Source organism: Oncorhynchus kisutch, linkage group LG6 (genome assembly GCF_002021735.2).
Source record: "Oncorhynchus kisutch isolate 150728-3 linkage group LG6, Okis_V2, whole genome shotgun sequence".
NCBI lineage: Eukaryota > Metazoa > Chordata > Actinopteri > Salmoniformes > Salmonidae > Oncorhynchus > Oncorhynchus kisutch.
Window position 1 is genome coordinate 12,187,228 of NC_034179.2, and position 17,487 is coordinate 12,204,714.

Below are 17,487 nucleotides of genomic sequence, written 5' to 3' on the forward strand. Positions count from 1 at the left end.
GGCTGTTAAACATTTATGAACAGTTTGAGGAAGGTCCTTTCAGACTTCCAGGGCTGTTAAACATTTATGAACAGTTTGAGGAAGGTCCTTTCAGACTTCCAGGGCTGTTAAACATTCATGAACAGTTTGAGGAAAGTACTTTCAGACTTCCAGGGCTGTTAAACATTCATGAACAGTTTGAGGAAGGTCCTTTCAGACTTCCAGGGCTGTTAAACATTCATGAACAGTTTGAGGAAAGTCCTTTCAGAGTTCCAGGGCTGTTAAACATTCATGAACAGTTTGAGGAAGGTCCTTTCAGACTTCCAGGGCTGTTAAACATTCATGAACAGTTTGAGGAAGGTCCTTTCAGACTTCCAGGGACAGTAGATATACAATTGAGAACAGGTCAGGCCCAGAGGCACGATATGTGCTCATCTCGCCTACACACCATTTTCTATGGATATGAGATTCCGTTTAGAGCTCAAAAGTTGATTGTTGATTAGTGCTGGTATCTGCTCGTGTCTGTACTGTCTCCCCATATGCAAAGCCTTTCAGGATTGTGACTATGGACACTGCCTCAAAGAAATAAATTCTAGATACTACTTGATCCTGGATCCTAGTTTAAGACTTCTGAGTATTAGGGACAGACACTGGTAGCAGGGTCACTCAGGTCAGCCAAAAGGTCATTATACCACAAACTGTGTGGCAAGCAAGCTAATAAATCCCACCTACTATGACTAACACATTTTACGGTCAATTAAAAACAAGGCTAAATATAGTATGCTCACATGGTGATGTTGTACTGGTCAAGAATAGGATCCAGTTCCTACTATCTCAAAGCGCTTCAAAATAAAAGGAAAACAAGCAATATATCATGAGCCTAGCTATAGCTAGCTGGTGCACAGCATCAGGTTCCCAACAACTTCATCTGTACTTGACTACTTGATCTTGTATTTGACTAGTCCATCATGTGAGCACGCCAGCTGATGCCCTTTTAAGAGCCATATACAGCACTATGAATCTGGCCCTTCTTAGTCTTCATTTTCCAGTTCCCAAGTAATCTACTTCCTGGTCTTGTGTACAAGGTTATCCCAACGCTAGCCAAGTCCTGTAGAGTCAGGCTGGTTAATCTGAAGGATCAAAGACTCCTGGAGAGGCAGGCGGAGAAACCTCCTGTCCTAAACACAAGCATAACCATGTAGCCATGCAGTTTACAGTTCTAACTATGTAGCCATGCAGTTTACAGTTCTAACTATGTAGCCATGTAGTTTACAGTTCTAACTATGAAGCCATGTAATATCCATGTAGTTTACAGTTCTAACTCTGTAGCCATGTAGTTTACAGTTCTAACTATGTAGCCATGTAGTTTACAGTTCTAACTATGTAGCCATGTAGTTTACAGTTCTAACTATGTAGCCATGTAGTTTACAGTTCTAACTATGAAGCCATGTAGTTTACAGTTCTAACTATGTAGCCATGTAGTTTACAGTTCTAACTATGAAGCCATGTAGTTTACAGTTCTAACTATGTAGCCATGTAGTTTACAGTTCTAACTATGAAGCCATGTAGTTTACAGTTCTAACTATGTAGCCATGTAGTTTACAGTTCTAACTATGAAGCCATGTAATATCCATGTAGTTTACAGTTCTAACTATGTAGCCATGTAGTTTACAGTTCTAACTATGTAGCCATGTAGTTTACAGTTCTAACTATGAAGCCATGTAGTTTACAGTTCTAACTATGTAGCCATGTAGTTTACAGTTCTAACTATGAAGCCATGTAGTAGCCATGTAGTTTACAGTTCTAACTATGTAGCCATGTAGTTTACAGTTCTAACTATGAAGCCATGTAGTTTACAGTTCTAACTATGTAGCCATGTAGTTTACAGTTCTAACTATGAAGCCATGTAGTTTACAGTTCTAACTATGTAGCCATGTAGTTTACAGTTCTAACTATGAAGCCATGTAGTAGCCATGTAGTTTACAGTTCTAACTATGTAGCCATGTAGTTTACAGTTCTAACTATGAAGCCATGTAGTTTACAGTTCTAACTATGTAGCCATGTAGTTTACAGTTCTAACTATGAAGCCATGTAGTAGCCATGTAGTTTACAGTTCTAACTATGTAGCCATGTAGTTTACAGTTCTAACTATGAAGCCATGTAGTTTACAGTTCTAACTATGTAGCCATGTAGTTTACAGTTCTAACTATGAAGCCATGTAATATCCATGTAGTTTACAGTTCTAACTATGTAGCCATGTAGTTCACAGTTCTAACTATGTAGCCATGTAGTTTACAGTTCTAACTATGTAGCCATGTAGTTTACAGTTCTAACTATGAAGCCATGTAGTTTACAGTTCTAACTCTGTAGCCATGTAATATCCATGTAGTTTACAGTTCTAACTATGTAGCCATGTAGTTTACAGTTCTAACTATGAAGCCATGTAATATCCATGTAGTTTACAGTTCTAACTATGTAGCCATGTAGTTTACAGTTCTAACTATGTAGCCATGTAGTTTACAGTTCTAACTATGTAGCCATGTAGTTTACAGTTCTAACTCTGAAGCCATGTAGTTTACAGTTCTAACTATGAAGCCATGTAGTAGCCATGTAGGTTACAGGTCTAACTATGTAGCCATGTAGTTTACAGTTCTAACTATGAAGCCATGTAGTAGCCATGTAGTTTACAGTTCTAACTATGAAGCCATGTAGTTTACAGTTCTAACTATGAAGCCATGTAGTTTACAGTTCTAACTATGTAGCCATGTAGTTTACAGTTCTAACTATGTAGCCATGTAGTTTACAGTTCTAACTCTGAAGCCATGTAGTTTACAGTTCTAACTATGTAGCCATGTAGTTTACAGTTCTAACTATGAAGCCATGTAGTTTACAGTTATAACTCTGTAGCCATGTAGTTTACAGTTCTAACTATGAAGCCATGTAGTTTACAGTTCTAACTATGAAGCCATGTAGTAGCCATGTAGTTTACAGTTCTAACTATGAAGCCATGTAGTTTACAGTTCTAACTATGAAGCCATGTAGTAGCCATGTAGTTTACAGTTCTAACTATGAAGCCATGTAGGTTACAGTTCTAACTATGAAGCCATGTAGTTTACAGTTCTAACTATGTAGCCATGTAGTTTACAGTTCTAACTCTGTAGCCATGTAGTTTACAGTTCTAACTATGTAGCCATGTAGTTTACAGTTCTAACTCTGTAGCCATGTAGTTTACAGTTATAACTCTGTAGCCATGTAGTTTACAGTTATAACTCTGTAGCCATGTAGTTTACAGTTCTAACTATGAAGCCATGTAGTTTACAGTTCTAACTATGAAGCCATGTAGTAGCCATGTAGTTTACAGTTCTAACTATGAAGCCATGTAGTTTACAGTTCTAACTATGAAGCCATGTAGTAGCCATGTAGTTTACAGTTCTAACTATGAAGCCATGTAGTAGCCATGTAGTTTACAGTTCTAACTATGAAGCCATGTAGTTTACAGTTCTAACTATGAAGCCATGTAGTAGCCATGTAGTTTACAGTTATAACTCTGAAGCCATGTAGTTTACAGTTATAACTCTGAAGCCATGTAGTTTACAGTTATAACTCTGAAGCCATGTAGTTTACAGTTCTAACTCTGTAGCCATGTAGTTTACAGTTCTAACTCTGTAGCCATGTAGTTTACAGTTCTAACTATGTAGCCATGTAGTTTACAGTTCTAACTATGAAGCCATGTAGTTTACAGTTCTAACTATGTAGCCATGTAGTTTACAGTTCTAACTATGTAGCCATGTAGTTTACAGTTCTAACTCTGAAGCCATGTAGTTTACAGTTCTAACTATGAAGCCATGTAGTAGCCATGTAGGTTACAGGTCTAACTATGTAGCCATGTAGTTTACAGTTCTAACTATGAAGCCATGTAGTAGCCATGTAGTTTACAGTTCTAACTATGAAGCCATGTAGTTTACAGTTCTAACTATGAAGCCATGTAGTTTACAGTTCTAACTATGTAGCCATGTAGTTTACAGTTCTAACTATGTAGCCATGTAGTTTACAGTTCTAACTCTGAAGCCATGTAGTTTACAGTTCTAACTATGTAGCCATGTAGTTTACAGTTCTAACTATGAAGCCATGTAGTTTACAGTTATAACTCTGTAGCCATGTAGTTTACAGTTCTAACTATGAAGCCATGTAGTTTACAGTTCTAACTATGAAGCCATGTAGTAGCCATGTAGTTTACAGTTCTAACTATGAAGCCATGTAGTTTACAGTTCTAACTATGAAGCCATGTAGTAGCCATGTAGTTTACAGTTCTAACTATGAAGCCATGTAGGTTACAGTTCTAACTATGAAGCCATGTAGTTTACAGTTCTAACTATGTAGCCATGTAGTTTACAGTTCTAACTCTGTAGCCATGTAGTTTACAGTTCTAACTATGTAGCCATGTAGTTTACAGTTCTAACTCTGTAGCCATGTAGTTTACAGTTATAACTCTGTAGCCATGTAGTTTACAGTTATAACTCTGTAGCCATGTAGTTTACAGTTCTAACTATGAAGCCATGTAGTTTACAGTTCTAACTATGAAGCCATGTAGTAGCCATGTAGTTTACAGTTCTAACTATGAAGCCATGTAGTTTACAGTTCTAACTATGAAGCCATGTAGTAGCCATGTAGTTTACAGTTCTAACTATGAAGCCATGTAGTAGCCATGTAGTTTACAGTTCTAACTATGAAGCCATGTAGTTTACAGTTCTAACTATGAAGCCATGTAGTAGCCATGTAGTTTACAGTTATAACTCTGAAGCCATGTAGTTTACAGTTATAACTCTGAAGCCATGTAGTTTACAGTTATAACTCTGAAGCCATGTAGTTTACAGTTCTAACTCTGTAGCCATGTAGTTTACAGTTCTAACTCTGTAGCCATGTAGTTTACAGTTCTAACTCTGTAGCCATGTAGTTTACAGTTCTATATCCTGACCACAACTACTGTAGGGCCCTTTATAATACTGCAGACATCGCAGAGTAGACCGTAGACCTACACTTCATTATTTATATTTGTTTCAATAACTCAACAGCAACAAGGTCAAGAATGTTGTGTTGTGTAAAATACATGTATAGTGATAGGTCTGGTTTCTGAGCTTTAACTATGATGAATCATTAGTTCTAAAAGAGACATGAGGGGTGGAGTCATAATGAAGCTTGGGAGGGGCTGAGTGCCGGGAAAACGATCACACGTGGCAGTACTGATAAGGGGAGGAACCGTTTAAGGCTCATATCATTCAGCTTCCTGCCTAGCAATAATGATGCAATGTGTTGCGATAACGAGGAGACTCCATCCAAAGTGGGGTATGTTTTTGTCTCATGCAGTTTTATTGATCCTCTGGGATGAATAAACTTGGTTTAAAGCATTCATAGTGTCCGTTGAGTTTGTACTCTGAGAATTAGAACCTAACACCAGTAACAAACTGGTTTAGATGTTTTGTACTTAAAATGGAACATTAGAAATTAGAAAATTAGAACAGGATTAGAAACGGAAAGAGAGAGAGATGGAACACATGCAGATCTCCTGGTATAATGAGTGGTCTGGAGTTGGCAGAGTCAATGTTACTGCCTGACCAAACTCCAACAAAACAGCCAGTATCAACATATCAAAGAGGAGAGAGGTTTAACAGGAGAAACTAACAGCAGTGGGACATTCACTATCACTGGGCATCTCACACACTCTTGTTTAATATCATCAAACATCACATGAGTTGGCTACAACAATACAGATGAGTGATTACCCAGGTACACGGTTATAACACACACACAAGCACAAAGGTTCTTCACATCTACCACTCGCAGGCGTCGCCGTACCAACAACCAGCATTTGCACAACCATTGAATAGCTGATTAAATCACATTTTGTGCATCACTGTTCACTACAGATGGACAGCCAGCTTTGCACAGCAGTAGCCATCTGAACACACAGGTACGTCAGAACTGACAGCCTACATGGTCGCCAGCATTTGGCATTGGAGCATAGTAACTGAAATAGTGGTTACAGTACCTCAACACCACAACAACGTCACTAATCAAAATAACTGCAATCATCATGCAAATCATCAATTGAAAGCAGGTTGTAGTCAAATGACGGCAGGTTATTAACAGCCTTAATAACTTCTTAATAAGCTTAAGAAACAGTTACGTAATAGTGGTCGTGGGATTAGAAGAGGAGAAAAGCCATGGCTCCGTCTCCATAACACAGACGCAACAAAGCTTAAATATAGCCTGGTCCCAGATCTGTTTGTGCTCTCTTGCCAACTCCTCATGCAAACAGTTGTCAAGTCCACACCAACAGATCTGGGACCAGGCTAGGTAAAATAAAGGTTATAAAAAAATAAGCATGGAGCGGTATCCATGCATGCATCAGATCCGGGACAAAGCCTTCTGGGAAAAAGACTTGTCGACAGTGGATCCCTGAAGCTGGATTTACTCAGAGACATACAATATATATCTTAACTATAGCAGTAGTACTGTAGTAGAAGTACTGTAGAAGTACTGTTGTAGTAGTACTGTTGTAGTTCTGTAGTAGTAGTAGTTCTGTAGTACTGTAGTACTGTAGTAGTACAGTTGTAGTAGTAGTAGTAGTTCTAACTAGGTAGAACTACTACAGTAGTACTGTTGTAGTAGTACTGTAGCAGTAGTACTGTAGCAGTAGTGCTGTAGCAGTAGTACTGTTGTAGTTCTATAGTAGTAGTTCTGTAGTACTGTAGTAGTACAGTAGTAGTAGTAGTAGTACTACTGTAGCAGTACTGTAGCAGTAGTACTGCTGTAGTAGTACTGTAGCAGTAGTACTGTAGCAGTAGTACTGTAGCAGTAGTGCTATAGCAGTAGTACTGTTGTAGTAGTACTGTTGTAGTAGTACTGTAGCAGTAGTACTGTTGTAGTAGTACTGTTGTAGTACTATAGCAGTAGTACTAGTAGTACTGTAGTAGTAGTGCTGTAGCAGTAGTACTGTAGTACAGTAGCAGTAGTACTGTTGTAGTAGTACTGTAGCAGTAGTACTGTAGCAGTAGTACTTGTAGTACTGCAGTAGTACTGTTGTAGTAGTACTGTAGCATTAGTACTGTAGCAGTAGTACTGTTGTAGTAGTACTGTAGCAGTAGTACTGTTGTAGTAGTACTGTAGCAGTAGTACTGTTGTAGTAGTACTGTAGCAGTAGTACTGTTGTAGTACTATAGCAGTAGTACTAGTAGTACTGTAGTAGTAGTGCTGTAGCAGTAGTACTGTAGTAGTGCTGTAGCAGTAGTACTGTAGTAGTGCTGTAGCAGTAGTACTGTAGTAGTACTGTAGCAGTAGTACTGTAGTAGTGTAGTAGTACTGTAGCAGTAGTACTAGTAGTACTGTAGCAGTAGTACTAGTAGTACTGTAGTAGTAGTGCTGTAGCAGTAGTACTGTAGTAGTACTGTAGCAGTAGTACTAGTAGTACTGTAGTAGTACTGTAGCAGTAGTACTAGTAGTACTGTAGTAGTACTGTAGCAGTAGTACTAGTAGTACTGTAGCAGTAGTGCTGTAGCAGTAGTACTGTAGCAGTAGTACTGTTGTAGTAGTACTGTAGCAGTAGTACTGTTGTAGTAGTACTGTAGCAGTAGTACTGTAGCAGTAGTACTAGTAGTACTGTAGTAGTACAGTAGCAGGTGGATGGGATGGTTACAATAATGACTGGTGAAATAGTAACATACCTGTCTACTGGGACACATAACCTGCAACATCAGCAAAGGCACAACATTAATGACTATGTACATGATTTAGTACGTAGCTACGCAAGTAAGTAAAAACAATTCATTTAATGCTTTTTTACTCTTTAAATGCTACTGTAGCTGTTATTAAAATATGTATAGATAACTAATGACATTTTCTTGGGATCTTATCAACAACTTTGAACGTGATATTTCCAGACTATCATTTACAGCAGGCCTAGTCCCTAGTGGGTTGAGAAAGCAGAACTAAACAAGAGGTTTTGTCAACCAACGCTTTTAGTTGCACTGCATACAGCTTGAGTACATTTGGAATTAGTGAAGCTTGTGTTTTGTCTATTATCCTGGTCCCACATCAGTTTGTGCTGTCTTTCCAACGTTCCCAACAGCTTGCAAGAGGCATGGGTAGCCTAGTGGTTAGAGCGTTGGACTAGTAACCGGAAGGTTGCGAGTTCAAACCCCCGAGCTGACAAGGTACAAATCTGTCGTTCTGCCCCTGAACAGGCAGTTAACCCACTGTTCCGAGGCCGTCATTGAAAATAAGAATTTGTTCTTAACTGACTTGCCTAATTAAATAAAGGTAAAAAATTTAATTTTATTTACTCAAATGATGTCAACTAGCCTATCAGAAGCTTCTCTCATTCTTAAATAAAGGTACAAAAAATAAAATTTAAATTTTAAAAATGAAGATCTGGGACCAGGCTCATTTGGAGAAAACAGCATAAGCAGATCTGGGACCAGGCTCATTTGGAGAAAACAGCATAAGCAGATCTGGGACCAGGCTCATTTGGAGAAAACAGCATAAGCAGATCTGGGACCAGGCTCATTTGGAGAAAACAGCATAAGCAGATCTGGGACCAGGCTCATTTGGAAAAACAGCATAAGCAGATCTGGGACCAGGCTCATTTGGAAAAACAGCATAAGCAGATCTGGCACCAGGCTCATTTGGAGAAAACAGCATAAGCAGATCTGGGACCAGGCTCATTTGGAAAAACAGCATAAGCAGATCTGGGACCAGGCTCATTTGGAAAAACAGCATAAGCAGATCTGGGACCAGGCTCATTTGGAAAAACAGCATAAGCAGATCTGGGACCAGGCTCATTTGGAAAAACAGCATAAGCAGATCTGGGACCAGGCTCATTTGGAAAAACAGCATAAGCAGATCTGGCACCAGGCTCATTTGGAAAAACAGCATAAGCAGATCTGGGACCAGGCTCATTTGGTAAAACAGCATAGCAGATCTGGGACCAGGCTAATTTGGAAAAACAGCAAAAGCAGATCTGGGACCAGGCTAATTTGGAAAAACAGCAAAAGTAGACCTGGGACCAGGCTAATTTGGAAAAACAGCATAAGCAGATCTGGGACCAGGCTCATTTGGAAAAACAGCATAAGCAGATCTGGGACCAGGCTCATTTGGAAAAACAGCATAAGCAGATCTGGCACCAGGCTCATTTGGAAAAACAGCATAAGCAGATCTGGGACCAGGCTCATTTGGTAAAACAGCATAGCAGATCTGGGACCAGGCTAATTTGGAAAAACAGCAAAAGCAGATCTGGGACCAGGCTAATTTGGAAAAACAGCAAAAGTAGACCTGGGACCAGGCTAATTTGGAAAAACAGCAAAAGTAGACCTGGGACCAGGCTAATTGTCTATGCCTTGGTACAGAGAAGCCATTAAGAATGGGTGAATGCTATGCTGCCAGCTAGGGACCGTTGTTCATTGAGTGGGTTGTTGCTACTCTGCATGTAGAAGAGGTTGCTTGTCAGTACAGAAAATCCCTGATGAGCAAAGGGAACTTAAAGAGTGAGTCCAAGAGATGTTTGTGTTTCAAGAGTCCCATGAAGAGCCTCAAATATTTAATCTACACTATGTCATGGAAACTACTGAATGTCCCTTTTTGTGGATTACAGTATATTCCCAGTGGATATTGTGAGGGAAAATGAAGTATTTATCTGCTTTGTTTACTATATCTGCATGAATATTGACTCTCTAATTCAGAGGGGTTGGGTTAAATGCGGAAGACACATTTCAATTGAATGCATTCAGTTGTACAACTGACTAGGTATCCCCCTTTCCCTCTTACACTAGTAAGAGATTTTCATAACTACCAATGCTGTCCTTCTGAGAAAGGATGGTTCCCCTGCAGCTGGTCCCTGCCTACCGTTCCCTGCCTACCGGTCCCTGCCTACCGGTCCCTGCCTACAGGTCTCTGCCTACCGGTCCCTGCCTACCGGTCCCTGTCTACCGGTCTCTGTCTACGGTCTCTGTCTACCGATCCCTGTCTACCGGTCCCTGTCTACCGGTCTCTGTCTACCGGTCTCTGTCTACCGGTCCCTGCCTACCGGTCCCTGCCTACCGGTCCCTGCCTACCGGTCCCTGCCTACCGGTCCCTGTCTACCGGTCCCTGTCTACCGGTCCCTGCCTACCGGTCCCTGTCTACCGGTCCCTGTCTACCGGTCCCTGCCTACCGGTCCCTGTCTACCGGTCTCTGTCTACCGGTCTCTGTCTACCGATCCCTGTCTACCGGTCTCTGTCTACCGATCCCTGTCTACCGGTCCCTGTCTACCGGTCTCTGTCTACCGGTCTCTGCCTACCGGTCCCTGTCTACAGGTCCCTGTCTACCGGTCTCTGTCTACCGGTCTCTGTCTACCGGCCCCTGTCTACCGGTCTCTGTCTACCGGTCCCTGTCTACCGGTCCCTGTCTACCGGTCTCTGTCTACCGGTCCCTGTCTACCGGTCTCTGTCTACCGGTCTCTGTCTACCGGTCTCTGTCTACCGGTCTCTGTCTACCGGTCCCTGCCTACCGGTCCCTGTCTACCGGTCCCTGTCTACCGGTCCCTGTCTACCGGTCTCTGTCTACCGGTCTCTGTCTACCGATCCCTGTCTACCGGTCTCTGTCTACCGATCCCTGTCTACCGGTCCCTGTCTACCGGTCTCTGTCTACCGGTCCCTGTCTACAGGTCCCTGTCTACCGGTCTCTGTCTACCGGTCTCTGTCTACCGGTCTCTGTCTACCGATCCCTGTCTACCGGTCTCTGTCTACCGATCCCTGTCTACCGGTCCCTGTCTACCGGTCCCTGTCTACAGGTCCCTGTCTACCGGTCTCTGTCTACCGGTCTCTGTCTACCGGCCCCTGTCTACCGGTCTCTGTCTACCGGTCCCTGTCTACCGGTCCCTGTCTACCGGTCTCTGTCTACCGGTCCCTGTCTACCGGTCTCTGTCTACCGGTCTCTGTCTACCGGTCTCTGTCTACCGGTCCCTGTCTACCGGTCTCTGTCTACCGGTCTCTGTCTACCGGCCCCTGTCTACCGGTCTCTGTCTACCGGCCCCTGTCTACCGGTCTCTGTCTACAGGTCCCTGTCTACAGGTCCCTGTCTACCGGTCTCTGTCTACCGGTCTCTGTCTACCGGTCTCTGTCTACCGGTCTCTGTCTACCGGTCTCTGTCTACCGGTCCCTGTCTACCGGTCTCTGTCTACCGGCCCCTGTCTACCGGCCCCTGTCTACCGGTCTCTGTCTACCGGTCCCTGTCTACCGGTCTCTGTCTACTGGTTTCATGGTGTGACTCCAACTAGAGATAACTTGAGGAATAGAACAGACCTGTTATTGTTTCTAATCATCTTTGCTTCCGAGAAACTTGGCTGTGTGGCCAAAGACAAAAAAGCCTTTGAGAGTGACCGCAGCTGTTCTTTTTTATCTTTCAAGGGCATAACTGTGTTGAGATATGAAGATAACAGAGGCTGGCTTGAGAAAAGGGAGTAACGGAACTGGCGTTATCACTTGTTTTAGCGCTATGATTTCACACACCTGATAGTTTATGATGCCCTGATCTACCGGGGAGGGGTGGAACCAGCCATGATTAAGCATTTTTAGGTCTACTATATAAGACTTCTGCATTTTCGGTGATGTTGAGCTCTCGGTCCTACACTCGAGAGTGGCCGACCAGCTTCATTGTTGCAATTTTTATTAATACAAATTATTGTTGGAAGAAATGACAGTCTCTCTCACTTGTTAGAATTTCCACAACAATATACAGTACTGAGAGAGAGAGGCAGTGTTTACACTGAAGGTTTGGTGAGCACTTTACTTCTGCATTCTGACATGTACTGTAGGTACATTGTTATGAATGACACAATGAATGCTTGCTGGAATCCAATCTCCCACTGGTAACTCACTTAGACACAGAGTCCCAAACACCAGCAGAGTGAGACACAGAATCCCAAACACCAGCAGAGTGAGACACAGAATCCCAAACACCAGCAGAGTGAGACACAGAATCCCAAACACCAACAGAGTGAGACACAGAGTCCCAAACACCAGCAGAGTGAGACACAGAATCCCAAACACCAGCAGAGTGAGACACAGAGTCCCAAACACCAGCAGAGTGAGACACAGAGTCCCAAACACCAGCAGAGTGAGACACAGAGTCCCAAACACCAGCAGAGTGAGACACAGAGCCCCAAACACCAGCAGAGTGAGACACAGAGTCCCAAACACCAGCAGAGTGAGACACAGAGTCCCAAACACCAGCAGAGTGAGACACAGAGTCCCAAACACCAGCAGAGTGAGACACAGAGTCCCAAACACCAGCAGAGTGAGACACAGAGTCCCAAACACCAGCAGAGTGAGACACATAGTCTCAAACACCAGCAGAGTGAGACACAGAATCCCAAACACCAGCAGAGTGAGACACAGAATCCCAAACACCAGCAGAGTGAGACATAGAGTCCCAAACACCAGCAGAGTGAGACAGAGTCTCAAACACCAGCAGAGTGAGACACAGAGTCTCAAACACCAGCAGAGTGAGACACAGAGTCTCAAACACCAGCAGAGTGAGACACAGAGTCTCAAACACCAGCAGAGTGAGACACAGAGTCCCAAACACCAGCAGAGTGAGACACAGAGTCCCAAACACCAGCAGAGTGAGACACAGAATCCCAAACACCAGCAGAGTGAGACACAGAATCCCAAACACCAGCAGAGTGAGACACAGAATCCCAAACACCAGCAGAGTGAGACACCGAATCTCAAACACCAGCAGAGTGAGACACAGAGTCCCAAACACCAGCCAAGTGAGACACACTGTAGAAACAGCTTGTTTAGTTGACAGTATAGAAGGCACTGCACACCAGAGGAGGCTGGTGGGAGGAGGTATAGGACAATAGGCTCATTGTAATGGCTATAATAGAAAGAAATGGAATTGAATCCAACATGTTGTTTACATGTGTTATGTACCATTCCATTATTCCATTCCAGTCATTACAATGAGCCTGTCCTCCTATAGCACCTCCCACCAGCCTCCTCTGATGTACACTATCTCTAAGCAGACTGTGTAGGTCACACCATGACCAGCAGGACTCAAGATACCTTGTGGTAATCAGCTTGATTTGCATTCAGAGGACATTTGCAAGTCAAATCTTACCTGTGGGTAAAGTGGAGAAAATATCTAATGCAATGACAAACTGAACACAGCTCTGAGCTCTACCTGCACTTCAGGTGTTATCCTTGGGACTTATAGCCTGTTCCAATATCTGTTTTTTGCTGTCTTGTCACATTCAATAACAACGACCACATAGGAGTTGGCTATACAGCACAAACAGATCTGGAACCAGGCTAGAAGAGATGGCCCCAGTCTGTGATAATTTCAAATTCTCTCCAAACAGAAGGGACCAAATGTAGTGTAACCTGTCTCACTGTCTTTCTGTAGTTCCGGTCTACAGAGTACATTCATTACGTTGCAAACAGCACCTTGTTTCTATAGAGGCCTGTTCATAAAACACTTTTATGTGTCTTTAGATGGCATCCTGAGGAAACAGTCTTATATCACATAGTCCATTAGAGTTTGGGAGAGACTGGGGAGAGTCTCTCTCTCTCTGCTCTCTCTCTCTCTCTCTCTGCTCTCTCTCTCTCTCTCTCTCTCTGTTCTCTCTGCTCTCTCTGCTCTGAGCATCCTGCTAGAGGATGGAACACTTATTATTAGGTTACAGATTGTTCACAGTACAATGTCTTATAACTAATGTTCTGTTTTCCATGTTAGACCTCACTCAGTGTAGTTTGGACAGTGCTTGAGATAAGTCTTCTTTATAAAGACAAGTAAAAGTGTCCCTGTGAAAAATAATTATAATCTTACTATTTATAAGTCTGTTATAAACAGTAAAGGGCAAACTAATGTTCAGTACCGCTTTTCATTGAGCCTCTAGTCTAGAATGTGCCAGCTACTATAAGGAAAAATGTAAAGTCCAAGTGTTTTGTGGGAATCATGACTAGATCCAGCACTGTCTAAAAATAGAGAGCAGCTCTGGTGTTCTAATAAGCACCGGTGTTCTAATAAGCGCCGGTGTTCTAATAAGCACTGGTGTTCTAATAAGCGCCGGTGTTCTAATAAGCTCCGGTGTTCTAATAAGCTCCGGTGTTCTAATAAGCTCAGGTGTTCTAATAAGCTCCGGTGTTCTAATAAGCTCCGGTGTTCTAATAAGCTCAGGTGTTCTAATAAGCTCCGGTGTTCTAATAAGCTCCGGTGTTCTAATAAGCTTAGTCAGGTGTTCTAATAAGCTCCGGTGTTCTAATAAGCTCCGGTGTTCTAATAAGCTCCGGTGTTCTAATAAGCTTAGTCAGGTGTTCTAATAAGCTCCGGTGTTCTAATAAGCTCCGGTGTTCTAATAAGTTCCGGTGTTCTAATAAGCTCCGGTGTTCTAATAAGCTCAGGTGTTCTAATAAGCGCCAGTGTTCTAATAAGCTCAGGTGTTCTAATAAGCTCCGGTGTTCTAATAAGCTCAGGTGTTCTAATAATCTCAGGTGTTCTAATAAGCACCGGTGTTCTAATAAGCTCCGGCTCCGTTGTTCTAATAAGCGCCGGTGTTCTAATAAGCGCCGGTGTTCTAATAAGCGCCGGTGTTCTAATAAGCGCCGGTGTTCTAATAAGCGCCGGTGTTCTAATAAGCGCCGGTGTTCTAATAAGCGCCGGTGTTCTAATAAGCACCGGTGTTCTAATAAGCTCCGGCTCCGGTGTTCTAATAAGCTCCGGCTCCGGTGTTCTAATGTTGTAAGTTCTACAATCTCTCTCTGATATGGCTCTAGACTCCCATTATTTTATTTATAAAAATACATTAAAAACAAACACACCCAGAGGGGTAACATGAGGACCCTCGGTGTGTGTTGGATGACAGTGTGATATTTTGGGATGGTTTGACAGCCAAGGGAAACTGCACCAGGCCAACCCTTCCATTACTCAATCCCTCAATCACTCACAGAGAGCCTGTGGGAGACAGAGCCTATATCCCCAGTGCTACCCTAATCCTTATATAGTGCACTACCTTTGACCCATAGGGCTCCAGTCAAAATAGTGCACTACTGTATATAGGGAATAAGGTGCCATTTAAGACACAACCATAGCCTATATGAGTACAGGCTGAGGTATTGACACTAGGCCAGAGGGAATGAGATGCCGCACAAGTAAGTGAAGCAACACTTCTCTAAAATAGACTGCTGATACACTGTGGTCGCCAGGGACAACAATGGGAGGTTTGATCCAGACCTGAGCCCAAACACTATTTCAAATCATCTCAAATACTTTATCTGGGCTTGATTGAACTTGCCTACTGCAATGGAACCAATAGAAAATTGCAAAGGTGCAAACCTGGCCTATCTAGTCCTCCAATGAGACTAGAGTAAATACTAAAAGTCTTTGAATGATTTCAAATAGTACTTGAACCCATGTGTGGTTTGTTTGGAGAAAAGGTCCATGTTGAGGCAGTAAAAGTCCACCTGTCTTCAGACTGAGCCACGACCAGAGTTACATATAAACATAACACGTGGAATAGTGTCAGGCAACTCAAGGTACAGTAGCCCTGTTCCTACTAGAATTACACATGCTGTGTTATAATCCACTTTTGTTATAATTTATTTGGGCCATGTGTTTCCTCAGTGAGTTTTGAGGCAACCTTGATGCCAGAAAATAACCAGAAAAGAGGACTATTCCATTATTGATGGGCCTCTCCTCCCATCCCTGGCAATGAGTATCAAAAGCAATATAATGTGTCTGCAAAGCTTCGGCAGTACAGTCTGGATCTATGTTACTGTGGTATGATGAGTCTAACTACCCTGATACAGTGTGTGTGTGTGTATATATATATATATATATATATATATATATATATATATATGTGTGTGTGTGTGTGTGTGTGTGTGTGTGTGTGTGTGTGTGTGTGTGTGTGTGTGTGTGTGTGTGTGTGTGTGTGTGTGTGTGTGTAAAGATCACTGGGACAACACGTATTTTGTTTACAAATATGTACTTCAAAAGTTATTTTTAAATACATCAAGAATGCAAAAGTGGTGTGACTTGTGTGGTGTGACTTGTGATTCATTTTAACTGGGCAAATAGGTCAACCATAAGCGGACTAAAGCATAAATGTTACTCTTAAAAATGAGGGATCTCAAAATATCCTTGCAGCAATAATCCATTGCATAATTTTAGCATGCCATCCAGTTGTGGGGATTTAGAAAATGAAAACATGATAGTAAACGATCTCAATATCAACGTGGCCAAATAGGGAGAATTGTGTGGAACCTTCTCTCAAGTTTCATGTTCTTTCAAACACGCTAATTTAGCGGCTAGAGGCTGAAGTCTGTCTCTGGGGTGAGCAAAAAGTGTAGCCTGGTCTAACATTCAACAAATTGCCCTTAAAATATGAGAAGTAAAGAACCAAACCATTCAATAGGCTGGTATATTAGGCTACATTAAAAAAGTTTGAACAATTGTAATGAGCTAGACCTGTCCAACACAACCCGTTGTTGAATGTCCTTGCTTACCTGGCTGTTCTCGTAGAGCCATCACTGACACAGTATAGTGCGCCGTGTCAAAGTACGGAAACATGGACAGACCAGCCAGTCCATGGGACAGTTCGTCCAAATTCAAAACCCTAAACAAATCCATATGTCTGTTACTGTGGAACCCTTCACTTGGAGTGTTCCCTATGTCTAATCCTCGAGGTGTCAATACGCGGCAGACGTTCAACTTCAAGCATCAAAGCAGTCAGTTTGGTTTCTCCCGGGTCTGTCCCAGTCTGTTTTGTCTTCCGACCAAAACAGCTGGATCTGACGAGAGCGGGAAAAAAAAGCAGCCAACAGCTGGTTAGCAGACTTCTGGGATCTCCGCTGGTCGCTCAGCAACGGCTCCCTACGGGCACCGGATTGGAAATACGAGGACGCGGAATTCCTGCTACTTCGGTCCGCCATTGCTATGATGTGGCAGCTCGAGCAAACCGAGCTCTCTGATTGGGAAATAGTGGGAGGATTAGCCAATCAGAGGTGTGTGTGTCTAGAGTAGTAATGCTACAGGTACAGGACCATTTACAGTCAGAGGACAGGTTCTCGCGCGTGGACACACACACGCATAGGCAGAGAGTTCATTATTTAGATATACTTAGATCATGGTATTTACCTGAGCAGAAGGGTACAGTTATGCACATGTTATTATCGTTGCGACCGTTTACATGGTAATTACATAGGCATACCTACTGCTGTGTATACAGGTGGAAGATGTTAATTTGATCACTCTTTTGTTGCTGAGAATCTTCCTGCAGATGAGCTTCGTGATTTACATAAATTCACAAAAAAAGCCACACTAACACACGGTTATATTAAGAGTATTGCACTTTTGTGTAGGCTACCTACTGTAGGCTACTTGCCAAAAATAAAGAGGGGATGCATGTTTTTATGGGGAGGCTTAGTTTGATGGACAAGAACATACTTTGATCCAGTTTGGGGCTCAACGGAC

The 17,487-nt window shown here is 42.5% G+C and overlaps 1 protein-coding gene across 4 annotated transcripts in view; it reads right to left on the reverse strand.

Annotated features, from left to right (window-relative positions):
- Window positions 1-16,965, reverse strand: part of tmem38b (transmembrane protein 38B) — a 38,274-nt gene extending 21,309 nt beyond the window's left edge. Inside the window, exons 1-2 of one of the 4 annotated variants that reach the window (XM_031826204.1) lie at window positions 16,521-16,951; window positions 7,701-7,721 (exon numbers count right to left, since the gene is read on the reverse strand). Coding sequence is in view for 2 of the 4 variants with exons in the window: in XM_031826202.1 (XP_031682062.1) it covers window positions 16,521-16,644 (124 nt within the window). In the remaining 2 variants the exon portion in view is untranslated. Of the gene's footprint in view, window positions 1-7,700; window positions 7,722-16,520 lie in introns of all 4 variants that reach the window. The other 3 variants (XM_031826203.1, XM_031826202.1, XM_031826200.1) reach the window with 3 other exon arrangements.
- Window positions 16,966-17,487: the final 522 nt, after the last annotated feature.